General features: G+C 43.7%; 1 protein-coding gene across 10 annotated transcripts in view; it reads left to right on the forward strand.

The window, feature by feature from the left end:
• agtpbp1 (ATP/GTP binding carboxypeptidase 1) overlaps nucleotides 1–15,161 on the forward strand; it is a 492,848-nt gene that overhangs the window by 166,774 nt on the left and 310,913 nt on the right. For all 10 annotated transcript variants that reach the window (XM_070882177.1, XM_070882142.1, XM_070882161.1 and 7 more), the window contains one exon: nucleotides 600–663. In XM_070882177.1, coding sequence (XP_070738278.1) covers nucleotides 600–663 — 64 coding nt within the window. The remainder of the gene's footprint in view (nucleotides 1–599; nucleotides 664–15,161) is intronic.

Here is a 15,161-nt window from a genome sequence, read left to right on the forward strand (position 1 = left end):
TGTTGTCATTCAAGTCTGTTCAGAAACTACTATTATCACTGCCTCCGGATGCTTTTTATGCAAAATTGGTATACTTGCACAGCAAATTGTACCACACACACTAAGTGTAGAGATTCATGAGATTTATTGTCGTACATCCTGGTGTGCCAAATCACGTCCTCGTAATTGCCTAATTTATTTATGATCTTAATGGCTCTAGTGTATATTTTTGGTATACAAACATCTCTATATTGTTACACACTGGAGAAATGGATTAAATTATCTAAATATAAGTAGAATGCATTTGTGCTGTCAACTTATATATTCAGTTTAACTAATGTGGCGGAGACAATCAGGTGGTGATCTAATATCTTGGCTTGAAGCAATTCTCCACAAAATAAAGGTGAATTATAAAATATATATTTTAGTTCCTTTTTAAAAAAAACTAAATTGGTGCTTTCCTGAGGGAACATTGCAGTGAAATGAAATAATGTCTTGCCTGTGATATATTGGTCTTTTATAGCATTCGTCAGATAACTGGTTTAAAAGATTGAAACTGCTCATGCACAGTAATATTCCTTTGACTGATGGTAAAGAAAAAATACTTTGTCTTCTTTCAGAACACTCATGACCTACAGACTACACTGAATATCCTCAACATACTTAATGAACTGGTGTCAGTGGGTGAGTTAGCACAAAAATATGTTTTTGTTTAATTGTTCTAAATATAGGGGAGGTTCCCCCCTAACTATGGTTCCACTTTTAGCTTCGGTGTTGAAAGTGTGTAGGAAATGGAGCCAAACAAACAAAAATACAAAAATAAAGCTTTACAATAATATCAGATTGTAGTAGACACTGGGTTATAAATAGTGGCCCTGGGGACTATACTTCTTCCTCATTATAGTGGTGAGTTGCAGAGGAAAATACAATGGAATTGAGTCATTGATGGTTACTTAAAACAATGTTGTCAGTACATTAGCCACTAACCACGCATGGCTAATTGGGAATCCAGATGTGGCTAATTGCATTTTTGATTGGTAACTAAAAAATGAGCAATAAAAACCGTTGGGCATGTGATCTCAATATGGATATTCGCATGATGTATACGTGTGTATTTGAACCTTTTTATGCGTTTAGGTAAAATGATAAGATGAAAAGCAGCGTGTGTGAAAGAAAAAAAAGCAAGACTTACATTTATATAGCGCCTTTCACGACCACCGGACATCTCAAAGCGCTTTACAGTCAATTAAGTCACTGTTGTAATGTGGGAAACGGGGCAGCCAATTTGCGCACAGCAAGCTCCCACAAACAGCAATGTGATAATGACCAAATAAACTGTTTTTGTTATGTTGATTGTGGGATAAATATTAGCCAGGACATTGGGGATAACTCCCTTGCTCTTCTTCGAAATAGCGCTATGGAATCTTTTATGTCCACCTGAGAGGGCAGGCGGGGCCTCAGTTTAACGTTTCATCCGAAAGACGGCACCTCCGACAGTGCAGCATTCCCTCAGCACTGCACTGGAGTGTCAGCCTTGATTTATGTGCTCAAGCCCCTGGAGTGGGATTTGAACCCACAACCTTCTGACTCTGAGGCAAACAGCTGACACTAGTGAGTGTTTTTTGATTGTTCTGTGCGCTTTACTTTCTTGGTTACTGCTTATTGGCTGTTAAAATGGTGAGTAATGCAGGTGAAAATACCAAACTTCAGCACCATTGAAACACTAGCAAATTTTATGGAGAGGGCAGCTGTCATCATTGTCAGCTCAACCAACCACTCCAGGCTAGTAGAAGAAAGCAAGCCCAATCAATAACCAGTAGCTGCAACAGGGCACTTCATGGCAAAGGTCAAGCGGCATCCAACTGTGTTCTACATGGAGAGCAGGGGTGGGTCTAGTGTGTCTCGTTGTGTGAGTCAACATTCTCAGCAATCACTATGATGAGGTCAAAGCACTGCTTGTAACTGCTGGACAAAGCTTAGAAGCTGCACTAAGATGTGCCATGTCTGATAAAATTCAGGTCAGAATTCCAAACTTTGGTGAAAGAAAAAGACTGCAAAATTTGGCACTGCATGATAGTAGATGTTTGTTATGTAAGTACGTGAAATCCTGTTTTATGTGTAAAATGCTTTTCTACTAAGATTGGTGTACGTAGTTAAAATGTTGTCGCCGTAGCCACTCCTGTGGCTATTCAGTGATTTCTATTGGACAACAATGACAAGACATAAACTATGCTGATTTAAGGTATTTACAATATATATTAATGATTTAGACGAAGGAATTGAATGTAATATCTCCAAGTTTGCAGATGACACTTAGCTGGCTGGCAGTGCGAGCTGCGAGGAGGATGCTAGGTGGCTGCAGGGTGACTTGGACAGGTTAGGTGAATGGGCAAATGCATGGCAGATGCAGTATAATGTGAATAAGTGTGAGGTTATCCACTTTGGTGGCAAAAACAGGAAGGCAGATTATTATCTGAATGGTGACGGATTCGTAAAAGGGGAGGTGCAACGAGATCTGGGTGTCATGGTTCATCAGTCATTGAAGGAAGGCATGCAGGTACAGCAGACAGTAAAGAAAGCAAATGGTATGCTGGCCTTCATAGCGAGGGGATTTGAGTATAGGAGCAGGGAGGTCTTACTGCAGTTGTACAGGTGAGACCACACCTTGAGTTTTGTGTGCAGTTTTGGTCTCCTAATCTGAGGAAGGACATTCTTTCTATTGAGGGAGTGCAGCGAAGGTTCACCAGACTGATCCCCGGATGGCAGGACTGACATATGAAGAAAGACTGGATCGACTAGGTTTATATTCACTGGAATTTAGAAGAATGAGAGGGGATCTCATAGAAACATATAAAATTCTGACAGGATTGGACAGGTTAGATGCAGGAAAAATGTTCCCGATGTTGGGGAAGTCCAGAACCAGAGGTCACAGTCTTAAGGATAAGGGGTAAGCTATTTAGGACTGAGATGAGGGGAAACTTCTTCACTCGGAGAATTGTGAACCTGTGGAATTCTCTACCACAGAAAGTTGTTGAGGCCAATTCTTTAGATATATTCAAAAGTGAGTTAGATGTGGCCCTTACGGCTAAAGGGATCATGGAGAGAAAGCAGGAATGGGGTACTGAAGTTGCATGATCAGCCATGATCATATTGAATAGTGGTGCAGGCTCGAAGGGCCGAATGGCCTACTCTTGCACCTACTTTCTATGTTTCTATGTAATGAAACCTGTGTTTAGTGCAGGGATGCAGGTTCAAGTTCTTTAGTCACAGAGACATATTGGGAGGTGCTGGGTGGAGGCTTGGATAAAAGAATCAAAGAATGATTACAGCACGGAAGAAAGCCATTCGGCCCGTCGAGCCCATGCCGACTCTCTGCAAGAGCACTTCAGCTAGTCCTATTCCCCCGCCCTTTCCCCATAACGCTGCAAATGTTTTTCTTTCACGTTCTTATCCTACTCTCTTTTGAAGGCCGTGATTGAGTCTGCCTCTGCCACCCTTTCAGGTAGTGCATTCCAGATCCTAACCACTCGCTGTGTGAAAAAGTTTTTTCTCATGTCGCCTTTGGTTCTTTGGCCAATCTGTGTCCTCTGGTTCTCGACTGTTCTGCCAATGGTGATTTTGAACATCTCCAATAAATCTCCTCTCACTCTTCTCTGCTCTAAAGAGAACAATCCCAGCTTCTCCCATCTATCAACGTAACTGAAGTCCCTCATACCTGCAATCATTCTCATAAATCTTTATTGCATCCTCTCTAAGGCCTTCACATCCTTCTTAAAGTGCAGTGCCCAGAATTAGACACAATACTCCAGTTGAGGCCGTACCAGTGTTTTATTCAGGTTCATCATCATTTCCACGCTTTTGTACTCTATACCTCTATTCATGAAGCCCAGGATCTTGTAAGCTTTTTTAACTGCTTTCTCAACCTGCCCTGCCACCTTCAGCACTTTGTGCACAGCTACCCCTAGATCTCTCTGTTCATGCACCCCCTTTAGGATTGTACCCTTTAATTTATATTTCCTCTCGTCGTTCTTTCTACCAGAATGTATCACTTCCCACTTTTCTGTGTTAAATTTCATCAGCCACGTGTCCGCCCATTCTACCTTCAAGATCTATGTCATCTTGAAATCTATCACTATCCTCCTCACTGTTCACTATACTTCCAAGTTTTGTGTCATCTGCAAATTTTGAAATTATGCCCTGTACACCCACGTCCAAACCATTAATATATATCAAGAAAAGCAGTGGTCTTAGTACCAACCCTTGGGGAACACCAATGTATACCTTCCTCCAGTCAGAAAAACTACCGTTCACCACTACTATCACTTAGCCAATTTCGTATCCAGGCTGCCACTGTCCCTTTTATTCCATGGGCTTCAACTTTGCTGGCAAACCTATTATGTGGCACTTTGTTGATAGCCTTTTGGAAATCTATGTACACCATGTCAACTGCATTGCCCTCATCAATCCTCTCTGTTACCTCATCCAAAAACTCGATCAAGTTAGTTAAACACGAATCCATGCTGGCTTTCCTTAATTAATTCACGCTTGTCCAAGTGACTGTTAATTTTGTCCCTAATCATTGTTTTTTAAAGCTTCCCACTACCGAGGTTAAACCGACTGGCCTGTAGTTGCTGGGTTTATCTTTCCACCCTTTTTTGAACAATGGTGTAACATTTGCAAGTCTCCAGTCCTCTGGCACCACCCCCGTATTTATGATGGATTGGAATATTATGGCTAGTAGTTCCATGATTTCCACCCTCAATTCCCTCAGCATCCTAGGATGCATCCCATCTGGTCCTGGTAATTTAGCTACTTTAAGTACAGCCAGTCTCTATCAATTATTATCCTATCAAGTGTCACCACCACCACCTCCTCCTTCACTGTCTATGGCAGCATCCTCTTCCTTGGTGAAGACAGATGCAAAGTACTCATTTAGTGCCTCTGCTTCCATGCATAGGTCTCCTTTTTGGTCCCCAATCAGTCCCACCCTGCTCTTACTGCCCTTTTACTATTTATAGAAGACTTTTGAATGACCTTTTATGTTAGCTGCCATTCTGTTCTCATACCCTCTCTTTGCCACTCTTATTTTCTTTTTCACTTCTCCTCTGACCTTTCTATATATGCCCTATGCTCGGATATAGAATAGATGATCAAGAATGATGAGTATGGGGCAATAAAAGCAACTTAAAATTATTAATAATACGGGTTTTCAAAATCCACACATGTGCTTCATTCTGCCACTCAGCACAAAAAGTTTAAATACACAAACCACTGTTTAAATGTTCCTGGGCTGGATTTTCAGCATCGTTTAGCGCCCCGACTGAAAATTCATTTGAGGTTTAAAGGGGACGCAAACCAGTAGTGCCTGGCTGCTGACGATCTCTCCGATCATGGCGTATTCCTGGTGCAACGTCCACGCTTATGCCCCGGTTGGAAAGTTAGGTGCGGCCATCTCATTTAGCGGCCGCCAAGAACAGTGTCTAGAAAAACTGTCGGAACAGACTTGCCGAGTCATTAACTGGTGTCATTAAAGGGATGAGGAAGCGTTTCCCTCCAAGGTCATGTCAGTGCAACGTTTACACACAGCAGCACGGTGATGAACCTCTGAATTTGCAGCGGCAGAAAGAAATAAGAGTTCAGTTTGAGAAAACGTGATTTTGAAAACTTTAATCGGTGCCTTACTATGCTGCATCTTTAAGACTCGGCTTTTCCTGGGATCTGAATCGGAGTTCGGCCATGCACAATGACATGGTTAAATTTAGCGCCGGCATTTTCGTTAGCGTCCCCCGAGCTCTGGTGTGCAACGGCTGATTTAGCGCCACTGTCAGCTGTTCGACCGATTCTGACAAATTTCTGAGCAGGAGGTGCAAACTTTTTCAGGGCGTTAAAAGTACCGTTCCGCTTCGATCAACGCCACGAGAAGAGGAGCAACCAAATTTCTCCGCCCCCCCCCCCTCCATGTTTCGTAGATGTTTAGTTGAAATTTTATAAACGCATAAAGCTTATTTGTCAACAAATAATTATACTAGAATATAGATTATAGATTTACAGTGTTCATAAGTTTTGTTGCAATATTTATACTTCAGCCTACCTCGCTTATTCACACCTTAATTTAAGTGTAAACACTATACTGGCAAGCATGGCATGAACAATATGTATCCCAGATAAAATAACATTTCAGCTTTTTTTCATACTTGTCCTGCTAGGTAAGACTTATTTAAAACATTTCAAGTTCAGGAGCATTTCCGAGTCTCCATATAGCAGGCACATGTCACCTGGTGATTGAAAACAATCAATTCATAACCTGAAAAACACAATGCTGTGAGCTTCCTTAATCAACTTAAAAAAAAAATCACCCACAAATGAATAGCAATTATATACTAAAAGTAACATCTTTACTAATAAATCTCCCTTCTTCATTTAGAGATGAAGGTGGGGTCGCCTTTTTAAATCAAAGCAGATTCCTTTTTTATACTGGGGGAAACCTAATGGAGAAATCTTGATTAGTTTTTGTGACAAATGTCAATTTTCTTAACTGTGAAGGGGCTCACAAGGTCAGGCCTCCCTCGCTGCATAGCTAATCCACCATCTCACTAATATTAAGCACATTGTGTCCTGCAGAGGTTCTTTTGAAATTAATAGAGCCCATGACTTAAGACCTGCCTGTGAGCTGTTCTGGTAAACCTTGCTGGGAAAGCAGGTGATACTTCCAGTCCACAAACTACAGTCTGCATTTCCTAACATAACTATGCCTCAAAATAAGTAACACAGCTCAATGAAAACCAGAGGATGCAGGATGTACATAGCTGATCTAAAAGCTAATGAAAAGAGAACTGACCGATTAATGCTTTGGGTTTGGATCCTTCATCAGAGTTGTAAGATGTGACAGAGGATGGGACGACCTTGGATCTGACCTGGAGGCAGCGGAGATTGAACAGATTCTCATTTGTTCTATAATTTAGCACCACTCCAGCGGGGAGCTTGCTAAGGGTGAGATAAAGTATTGCAGCAAGGAAGATCGAAAAGAGTGTTAGTGCAATGATGAAGCTTGACCCCAGTCCAAACGTGGATGGGTCTGTGGTGAATCCATTGGTGAGGGTCATGGTTTGCATGTCATCGAGGAGCATATGGAGGATGCTGACAAACTTTTGAGGGCAACCGAAATGGAGGAGGTCGCTCCACTTCGGATCACAAGGTTGATTCCGGAGATGAGGGGGTTGACTTATGAAGATAGATTGGGCCTATACACATTGGAGTTCTGAAGAATTAGAGGTGATCTTATCAAAACAAATAAGATAATGAGGGGGCTCGACAAGGTGGATGCAGAAAGGATATTTCCACATAGGGAAAACTAAAACTAGGGGGCATAGTGTCAGAATAAGAGACCGCCCATTAAAACTGAGATGAGGAGGAATTTCTTCTTTGAGGGTTGTGAACCTATGGAATTCTCTGCCCCAGAGAGCTGTGGAGGCTGGGTCTTTGAATATATTTAAGGCAGAGATGGATAGATTTTTGAGCGATAAGGGAGTAAAGGGTTATGAGGAGCAGGCAGGGAAGTGGAATTGAGTCCATGATCAGATCAGCCATGAACTTATTGAATGACGGAGCAGGCTCGAGGGGCCAAATGGCCTAATCCTGCTCCTATTTCTTATGTTCTTATAATCTCTCACGGTTCACACTTGCATCTGCGCACACTCGGATGCCGAACTCCAAGCCATCATCAACTCCTTCACCGAGGCATACGAGACCATGGGCCTTACGCTAATCATCCATAAGACAAAGGTCCTCTATCAACCTGACCCCACCACACAGCACTGCTCCCCCCGATTATCAAAATCCACAACGAGGCCTTGGACAACGAGGACCATTTTCCATACCTCGGGAGCCTACTGTCAACAAGAGCAGACATTGATGACGAGGTCCAACACTGCCTCCAGTTCACCAGCGCAGCCTTCGGTCGCTTGAGGAAGTGAGTGTTTGAAGACCAGGACCTCCAATCCGGCACCAAGCTTACAGTCTACAGGGCAGTTGTGATACCCGCCCTCCTATATGGCTCAGTGATGTGGACTATATACAGCAGACACCTCAAAACGCTGGAGAAGTACCATCAGCGCTGCCTCCGCAAGATCCTGCAAATCCATTGGCAGATTAGACGCATCAATGTCTTGTGTTCTCGCTCAGGCTAATATCCCCAGCATCGAAGCACTGACCACATTCGATCAGCTCCGTTGGGCGGGCCACATCATCCGCATGCCCAACACGAGACTCCCAACGCAAATGCTCTATGCGGAGCTTCGACATGGCAAACGAACCCCAATTGGGCAGAGGAAACGCTTCAAGAACACCCTCAAAGCCTCCTTGATAAAGTGCACCTCCCCATCGACTCCTGGGAATCCCTGGCCCACGACCGGCCAAAATGGAGGAAGAGCATTCGGGAGGGCGCTGAGCACCTCGAGTCCCATCTCTGAGAACAAACAGAAACCAAGCGTAGACAGCGAAAGGAGCTTGTGTCAACCCAGAATTCCCACCCACCCTTCAACCACGGTCTGCCCCACCTGTGATAGAGATTGTAATTCCCGCATTGGACTCCTCAGTCACCTGAGAACTCATTTTAAGAGTGGAAGCAAGTCTTCCTCGACTCCGAGGGACTGCCTTTGATGATGAAGATAATCAGCCCTTTTAATAGGATTGAATAAAATGTAATCTCTTTTTTCCAAATGCCAAATACAAAGCATCATATCAAAAAATTCCTTTAGCATTTTTTAATTCACAAATGTGATATTTATTTAAGCATAAATTAAATCATTTTGATATGTTGACAATTATACACTTTGTAAAGGTGAACTAGTGAGGTGTGGATTTACTTCCAGTTTGAGGTGATCTCTGGGTTGCCTTCATATACTGGATGCACTGGGTGGAATAATGCTGGGCAGTTTTAGCTGAATTCTTAGTGGGCCCAAGACCATTGTGCTGCTTATAGTTTGATATAATTGGCAATCATCAGTAGATTTGTTCTTCTGAAACTGAGATTAAAGATTATTATTATTAATAAGGGCAGAGATGATCAAGTTTTATTCTCTGTCTAATTTATGTGGTAATTAATCTGATGTAGTGAAAAGCATTCCATTCCTGTGAAAAAATAGCTTGGTTTGGTAGGTTCTTGGGAAACTACACACTAAACACATGAAAGTGTCATCACAATTTTGCAGATAGGAGTGCGTCGAGTGGTCTCCTACTTCAATGTCACATCGAAACCAGCACCTGTGCTATTGCATCAGTTCATTTTGCCCCCATGTCTGAGGTTCTTTGCTTCTTGTGCCAGATCTCTCATTACCATTGTTTTGAGGAAAATGCCTCCTGCCTCTCTACAGATTAGTTAGTTTAGACAGATTAATTAGCAATCTCGTTGTGCGAGGTCCCTTGGGGAAGTGTGACCATAATATGGTGGAATTCTGCATTAGGATGGAGAATGAAACAGTTAATTCAGAGACCATGGTCCAGAACTTAAAGAAGGCTAACTTTGAAGGTATGAGGCGTGAATTGGCTGGGATGGATTGGCGAATGATACTTAAGGGGTTGACTGTGGATGGGCAATGGCAGACATTTAGAGACCGCATGGATGAAGTACAACAATTGTACATTCCTGTCTGGCATAAAAATAAAAAAGGGAAGGTGGCTCAACCGTGGCTATCAAGGGAAATCAGGGATAGTATTAAAGCCAAGGAAGTGGCATACAAATTGGCCAGAAATAGCAGCGAACCTGGGGACTGGGAGAAATTTAGAACTCAGCAGAGGAGGACAAAGGGTTTGATTAGGGCAGGGAAAATGGAGTATGAGAAGAAGCTTGCAGGGAACATTAAGACAGATTGCAAAACTTTCTATAGATATGTAAAGAGAAAAAGGTTAGTAAAGACAAATGTAGGTCCCCTGCAGTCAGAATCAGGGGAAGTCATAACGGGGAACAAAGAAATGGCAGACCAATTGAACAAGTACTTTGGTTCGGTATTCACGAAGGAGGACACAAACAACCTTCCGGTTATAAAAGGGGTCGGGGGGTCTAGTAAGGAGGAGGAACTGAGGGAAATCCTTATTAGCCGGGAAATTGTGTTGGGGAAATTGATGGGATTGAAGGCCGATAAATCCCCAGGGCCTGATGGACTGCATCCCAGAGTACTTAAGGAGGTGGCCTTAGAAATAGTGGATGCATTGACAGTCATTTTCCAACATTCCATTGACTCTGGATCAGTTCCTATAGAGTGGAGGGTAGCCAATGTAACCCCACTTTTTAAAAAAGGAGGGAGAGAGAAAACAGGGAATTATAGACCGGTCAGCCTGACATCGGTAGTGGGTAAAATGATGGAATCAATTATTAAGGATGTCATAGCAGTGCATCTGGAAAGAGGTGACATGATAGGTCCAAGTCAGCATGGATTTGTGAAAGGGAAATCATGCTTGACAAATCTTCTGGAATTTTTTGAGGATGTTTCCTGTAGAGTGGACAAGGGAGAACCAGTTGATGTGGTATATTTGGACTTTCAGAAGGCGATCGACAAGGTCCCACACAAGAGATTGATGTGCAAAGTTAGAGCACATGGGATTGGGGGTAGTGTGCTGACATGGATTGAGAACTGGTTGTCAGACAGGAAGCACAGACTAGGAGTAAATGGGTACTTTTCAGAATGGCAGGCAGTGACTAGTGGGGTACCGCAAGGTTCTGTGCTGGGGCCCCAGCTGTTTACACTGTACATTAATGATTTAGATGAGGGGATTAAATGTAGTATCTCCAAATTTGCGGATGACACTAAGTTGGGTGGCAGTGTGAGCTGCGAGGAGGATGCTGTGAGGCTGCAGAGCGACTTGGATAGGTTAGGTGAGTGGGCAAATGCATGGCAGATGAAGTATAAAGTGGATAAATGTGAGGTTATCCACTTTGGTGGTAAAAACAGAGAGACAGACTATTATCTGAATGGTGACAGATTAGGAAAAGGGGAGGTGCAAAGAGACCTGGGTGTCGTGGTACATCAGTCATTGAAGGTTGGCATGCAGGTGCAGCAGGCGGTTAAAAAAGCAAATGGCATGTTGGCCTTCATAGCAAGGGGATTTGAGTACAGGGGCAGGGAGGTGTTGCTTCAGTTGTACAGGGCATTGGTGAGGCCACACCTGGAGTATTGTGTACAGTTTTGGTCTCCTAACCAGAGGAAGGACATTCTTGCTATTGAGGGAGTGCAGCGAAGGTTCACCAGACTGATTCCCGGGATGGCGGGACTGACCTATCAAGAAAGACTGGATCAACTGGGCTTGTATTCACTGGAGTTCAGAAGAATGAGAGGGGACCTCATAGAAACATTTAAAATTCTGACGGGGTTAGACAGGTTAGATGCAGGAAGAATGTTCCCAATGTTGGGGAAGTCCAGAACCAGAGGTCACAGTCTAAGGATAAGGGGTAAGCCATTTAGGACCGAGATGCGGAGGAACTTCTTCACCCAGAGAGTGGTGAACCTGTGGAATTCTCTACCACAGAAAGTTGTTGAGGCCAATTCACTAAATATATTCAAAAAGGAGTTAGATGAGGTCCTTACTACTAGGGGGATCAAGGGGTATGGCGAGAAAGCAGGAATGGGGTACTGAAGTTGAATGTTCAGCCATGAACTCATTGAATGGCGGTGCAGGCTAGAAGGGCCGAATGGCCTACTCCTGCACCTATTTTCTATGTTTCTATGACAGACAGTGTGTTAAAACATTGCTATTTAATCTGGTTTGTCTGGGTTTTTGAGTTTATTTTTCAGGTTTGTTCGGAGCCTCAGGTGTTAGCAGCATGTGATGAACCTCCAGAAAATATTTTACTAGATTGTCTCTTTCAGAACAAGCATACAAAAGGACAGCTATATGCTTTAGTTTGTATGGTAACATCAGCGACCAAAGCTATGCTCATTTGAAAGCCATGCAACCAGCAAAACGAGAGTATTAGCACACAAGATGCTAAAGCACAAATTGGAATTTTACACTTAGCCCCGAGAGAGTGTCTCATTTGTGTCAAGAGTCTAAGTGCCCCTATGGTTGGATCAATATGACTGTGTAAACATGTGCCTAAGACTTTAAAATACTATACAGGACATCCACTTCTAGGGTTTATAACACAAAATGGAAACGTTTCAATAATGTTCTACCAAGTCAGTCAGTCCTATCTCAGATGATGGCCTGCATATTGTGGACTATATTCAGCATTTGTTCAACATTCATTTGAAACCCAATTCTGTTTGAGTTCGTATTATGGCTATTTCAGTCTTTCTTAACCTGCTTGCATTTAAATAGTTAGGGGATCACTCATTTTCTTTTTATTTTGTGCATGCTATTTGGAAATTGTGCCCAGTTATGTCCTTATTGGTTATTCATCACATAATTAACATACCCATTTTTCAAATTTCATTGAACTTGAGTTTAAGTTTGTTACATGGCAAAAACTGTCTGTGGTAATTTTGGCTCACAGAGTTAGTGAATTACAATTCTTTATTGTCGATCAGCCATATTTCATTTAACATTCTGACCGGGTGGTTCTTGGAGCTTCCCTGGAGCTTTCAGCTAAGGGCATTTCCCAGTTTCATTTGGGTCAATAAATAGTTATGTTTTGTTTTGTTTTCTGGCAGCACACAAGTCAAAAGTGGAACATTATTTCTAGTATGCACATGCCCTCAGCTTTGTAAGTTATGTCTCTTACATGGAACAATTTCAGGCTGTCATTTCTTATGGTTGTAAGGACCCAAGGAAAACTTATGATTACGCAGAGAATAACTAAATGGATGATTTAGTACATCCTACTGTGCAACCACCTTGTAGAGAAGAAGCCCAGGAATGGGCTATCGGTCATTCTAAATATTTCATAGGTGCTTCTGGGATATTTCTCGATTGAATTCCCGTTGATAACATATGCAAGGTTGTCACATGCAGCAATTCTCTCACATTTACCGAGCATTACTGTTTAGATCTAACTGCAGCACACGGCATCACTTCTGGCAGATCTGTCCTGACCGCTAGTTGTAGGCTCCATGAAAATAGTCTTCTCCTCCCTCTAAATCTGTACTACTTTGGTCTGTATCCATAGTGCATACAAGATGCAAATGGAGAAGAAAGGTTTGGTACCTAGTTTGGTCTTTGTTTTTGGGGCGATAAGGAAACTCCACAAATCACCTGCCTGCCATGCATTTGTATAGTTTGGAGAGGGGAAATTACTTTTAAGTGGTTAATTAATTAGAATTTAGCTTCTGGTCAAAATGAACAGCCACAATGGTGCAAGTCTAGGGACTTTATATGATCGCTGTGATTATTTGCACAAACACCTTTGTGGCCTTCTGCGCATGCATGCAGTAAACCAGAACTGTGCAATGCACAGTACCCAACGGTGTTGCAGTTGTGGTCTGCATTGTGCACCATGCTTTCCTATTTAATTACTTAACTGGGAGGATCTTCATTCTTCAAATAATATGCATTCTCCATGCAACATGGAACTATAGCCTAGCTTGATATGTTCTGGGAAACCATATGCTGAACACACACATTAAAATATTGAATTGCAGATTGGTGGTGCCATATGTGATCGTCCACATCCACATCATATAAGGTCTAATTACACATTCTAGATAAACTGCTGGGTGTGTCTTGTCCTCCAAGGGGACCATCAGAAATTTGGTGTGGCAAATACACACGACCAATAAATAATTACCTACTTGGGAGGGTCTTCTTCAGCATATGCTTTCCCCAGAACGCATCAAGCTAGGCTCTAGTCCCATTTTGCATGGAGAATGCATATTATTTGAAGAATGAATAAGATCCTCCAAGGTCGGTAATTATTCATTTGGTACCGGGATTTGGTACTTAGAATTTCTAAGCTTAGATAAGATACGGTGTTAAGTGTATCCAGACAACATTCACACTGCCTTTCTATAAACTTTTCAAATGCAAAAGCAAATATGAACATTCAAAAAGAGGGACGGGGGAAGACAATTAAGTCCATCCCAATCAGATATAGTCCAACCACTGACCCATCCCCCAGATCATGCAAACCCCTTTGGAGAGGTAAGAAAAAAAGATGAAAACTGTTTGCCAATTCTGGAAAAACTCTGGAAAATTGCTTTCCATCTCCCTAAGGCAAGCTCCAGCAGAATGCGGTCCCCATAAATCCTCACAATCGCAACTACTTGGCAACATTCCCTCTAATATTTGATTAAACTTTGCAATACTGGATTTTTAGTTTTAGAATGACCTCTGCATATTTTTTTGTACATCTGGTCACACTTTCACTTTGCCCCCCATTTAAACAATTTGAGTACAGGTTCAGCGCCTAAAATCCAGAACCCTCGGGACTGAGGCCGTTCCGGATTCCGGACTTTCGATTTGCTTTCTGACGTCACGAATCTGAAAACACCCGAGCCCAGGTTCGGGTATTTCCGGATTTCAGAACATCAGAAAGGGGCGGGTGGATTTCCGCCGAGGAGCTGGTCAGACCGTCCGGCTTCGCCAAGGAAGTCGTCGGATGGGCCCCGCCAGTGAAGTTGTCGTCGGGCGGGCCCCTGCCGAGGAGGTATTCGGGCGGGCCCTGCCAGGGAAGTTGTCGTCAGGCGGGTCCCGCCAAGGAGGTAGTCGGGCGGACCCCGCCATTGAAGTTGTCGTCGGGCGGGCCCCGCCATTGAAGTTGTCGTCGGGCGGACCCCGCCATTGAAGTTGTCGTCGGGCGGGCCCCGCCATTGAAGTTGTCGTCGGGCGGACCCCGCCATTGAAGTTGTCGTCGGGCGGACCCCGCCATTGAAGTTGTCGTCGGGCGGACCCCGTCAGTGAAGTTATCGTCGGGCGGACCCCGCCAGTGAAGTTGTCGTCGGGCGGGCCCCGCCATTGAAGTTGTCGTCGGGCGGACCCCGCCAGTGAAGTTGTCGTCGGGCGGACCCCGCCAGTGAAGTTGTCGTCGGGCGGATCCCGCCATTGAAGTTGTCGTCGGGCGGGCCCCGCCATTGAAGTTGTCGTCGGGCGGACCCCGCCATTGAAGTTGTCGTCGGGCGGGCCCCGCCAAGAAGGTAGCCAGGCGGGCCCTGCCAGGGAAGTTGTGGCTGGGCGGGCCTCACCGGGGATGTGTTGGGGCGGGCCGGCAAGGAGGCCCCAAGGTAAGGGTAGCAGCGGGCGAGATGAGTGAGTGG

This window comes from Pristiophorus japonicus, chromosome 1, assembly GCF_044704955.1.
Source record: "Pristiophorus japonicus isolate sPriJap1 chromosome 1, sPriJap1.hap1, whole genome shotgun sequence".
Taxonomy (NCBI): Eukaryota; Metazoa; Chordata; class Chondrichthyes; family Pristiophoridae; genus Pristiophorus; species Pristiophorus japonicus.